The 1,619-nt window shown below is 44.2% G+C and overlaps 1 protein-coding gene across 1 annotated transcript in view; it reads right to left on the minus strand.

The window, feature by feature from the left end:
- Positions 1 to 1,271, minus strand: part of LOC143294282 (uncharacterized) — a 47,287-nt gene extending 46,016 nt beyond the window's left edge. Inside the window, exon 1 of the mRNA XM_076605718.1 lies at positions 357 to 1,271. Coding sequence (XP_076461833.1) covers positions 357 to 481 — 125 coding nt within the window. The 5' untranslated portion in view covers positions 482 to 1,271. The remainder of the gene's footprint in view (positions 1 to 356) is intronic.
- Between the last annotated feature and the right edge of the window lie 348 nt (positions 1,272 to 1,619).

Raw genomic sequence — 1,619 nt, forward strand, 5'->3', positions numbered from 1 at the left:
TAAAGCGTAAGTAAACAGTGCTGTCTTCATCGAGCCTTCGAGAGAACGGTGGAATGGAATGTAAAAACGGAAAAGAACAACAAGAAAGAAGAAGAAGAAGAAGAAAACATCATTGTATCAAAACAGCATATACATTACAAAAACAACACCACATTCGCAGGTGGATGAGAGAGTCAGGATGAATGGAAGAGAGAGAGAGAGAGAGAGAGAGAGAGAGAGAGAGAGAGAGAGAGAGAGAGAGAAACAAACTTTGAGGCAGAGAGAGAGAGAGAGACAAACAGACAGACTGAGTAACATATATATAGAGAGAGTGACAGTCATACGGACCAACAGACACAGACAGTGACATGCATTACCTGGGATCGATCTTTGTCTTCGGCTCTGGTTTCTCGGCAGGTGTGCCTGTCGACGACGACGATGATGATGATGATGATGACGATGATGATGATGATGGTGAAGTTGATTTCCCTGGCTTCGTCATTTTTGAGATTGGTCACTTTTCTCTTATGAGTCTTTAATCCCTCCCGATCTCTCTCTGTCTTTTCTTTTAAACGCTGTTATTACACATCAACAAATGTGCATGGTATTGCTTTTGTGTTTGTTTTTTGTGTTTTTTTTCCTTCATGTGATATAATAAATAATGTAATATATACCCTGATAACAACTGAAACAAATGCCAATAATCTTGACACGACTCGGTGAGTATTTACACAAACAAAAACATATGTGAAAAACAATTCAGATCACCAAGTCTTCGTTTAAAGCAGTTCCCTGTCTCTCTCTATGTTCAAATCAACAAAGTTAAACAATTTCTGTTTTGTCCATCGCCCATCCAGCTTCGTAGACCGTCTGGCTCCAACACTTCTCAGAAAGTTTGTACAATGGTGAAAGTTTCACTCTTGTGGCACGACAATTGTTTCACCAGTTTTCAATTCCTACAATGAAATAGGTGTAATATTACATAAAACTCGGCTTCTGTGGAGTGAATGAATGTATGCTTCAGACTCAAACTCTTCAAATCATTTCCACCACGACTTCTTCAACAATTCCTGCATTTGCTTTAAACCTATGCTGTCAGTCCTAAAAATAAACAAAAAGAGAAAAACTCTTTTCTGTTCTTTTTTTTCCCCTCTGTCTTTCTTCTTCTTCTTCCTGTTTTGTTTTAAAGCTAACTGTGTCACAAGCGTCTGTGAAGTAGGGGTGTAAGCCCTACTCCAACTCTCGAACGGCTGAAAGCCTTCCTGTCTAACTCCTCAACGAAGACAAACGAAAGCCCGCACCAAAGCGAACGATTGGACAAAAGGAAGAGGCAACCCACTAGGTCCCCCACCCACCACCACCCACCTCAGATCATTGTGTGGGCCATATAGGGTGAGCGGGTGGGTTGGTGGGGTGGGTACATGGCGGGGCAGGGAGGGGTTAGAGAGAACGGGTGGAGGAAGGGGAGTAGGGGCGGTGGAGGTCGGGAAGGTGGGGGAGGGAGGGAGGTAGGGACTGGGATTGGGAAGGGGTGGCGGGGAGTGGTGGTGGGGGGTGGGGGGGGGGGGGGGGGAGACTGATTATCGACGGCAAACTTCATAAAGGGAAGTGTTCTGAAAGAAGAGGGGGACTTAATGGTG

This window comes from Babylonia areolata, chromosome 19 (assembly GCF_041734735.1).
Source record: "Babylonia areolata isolate BAREFJ2019XMU chromosome 19, ASM4173473v1, whole genome shotgun sequence".
NCBI lineage: Eukaryota > Metazoa > Mollusca > Gastropoda > Neogastropoda > Buccinidae > Babylonia > Babylonia areolata.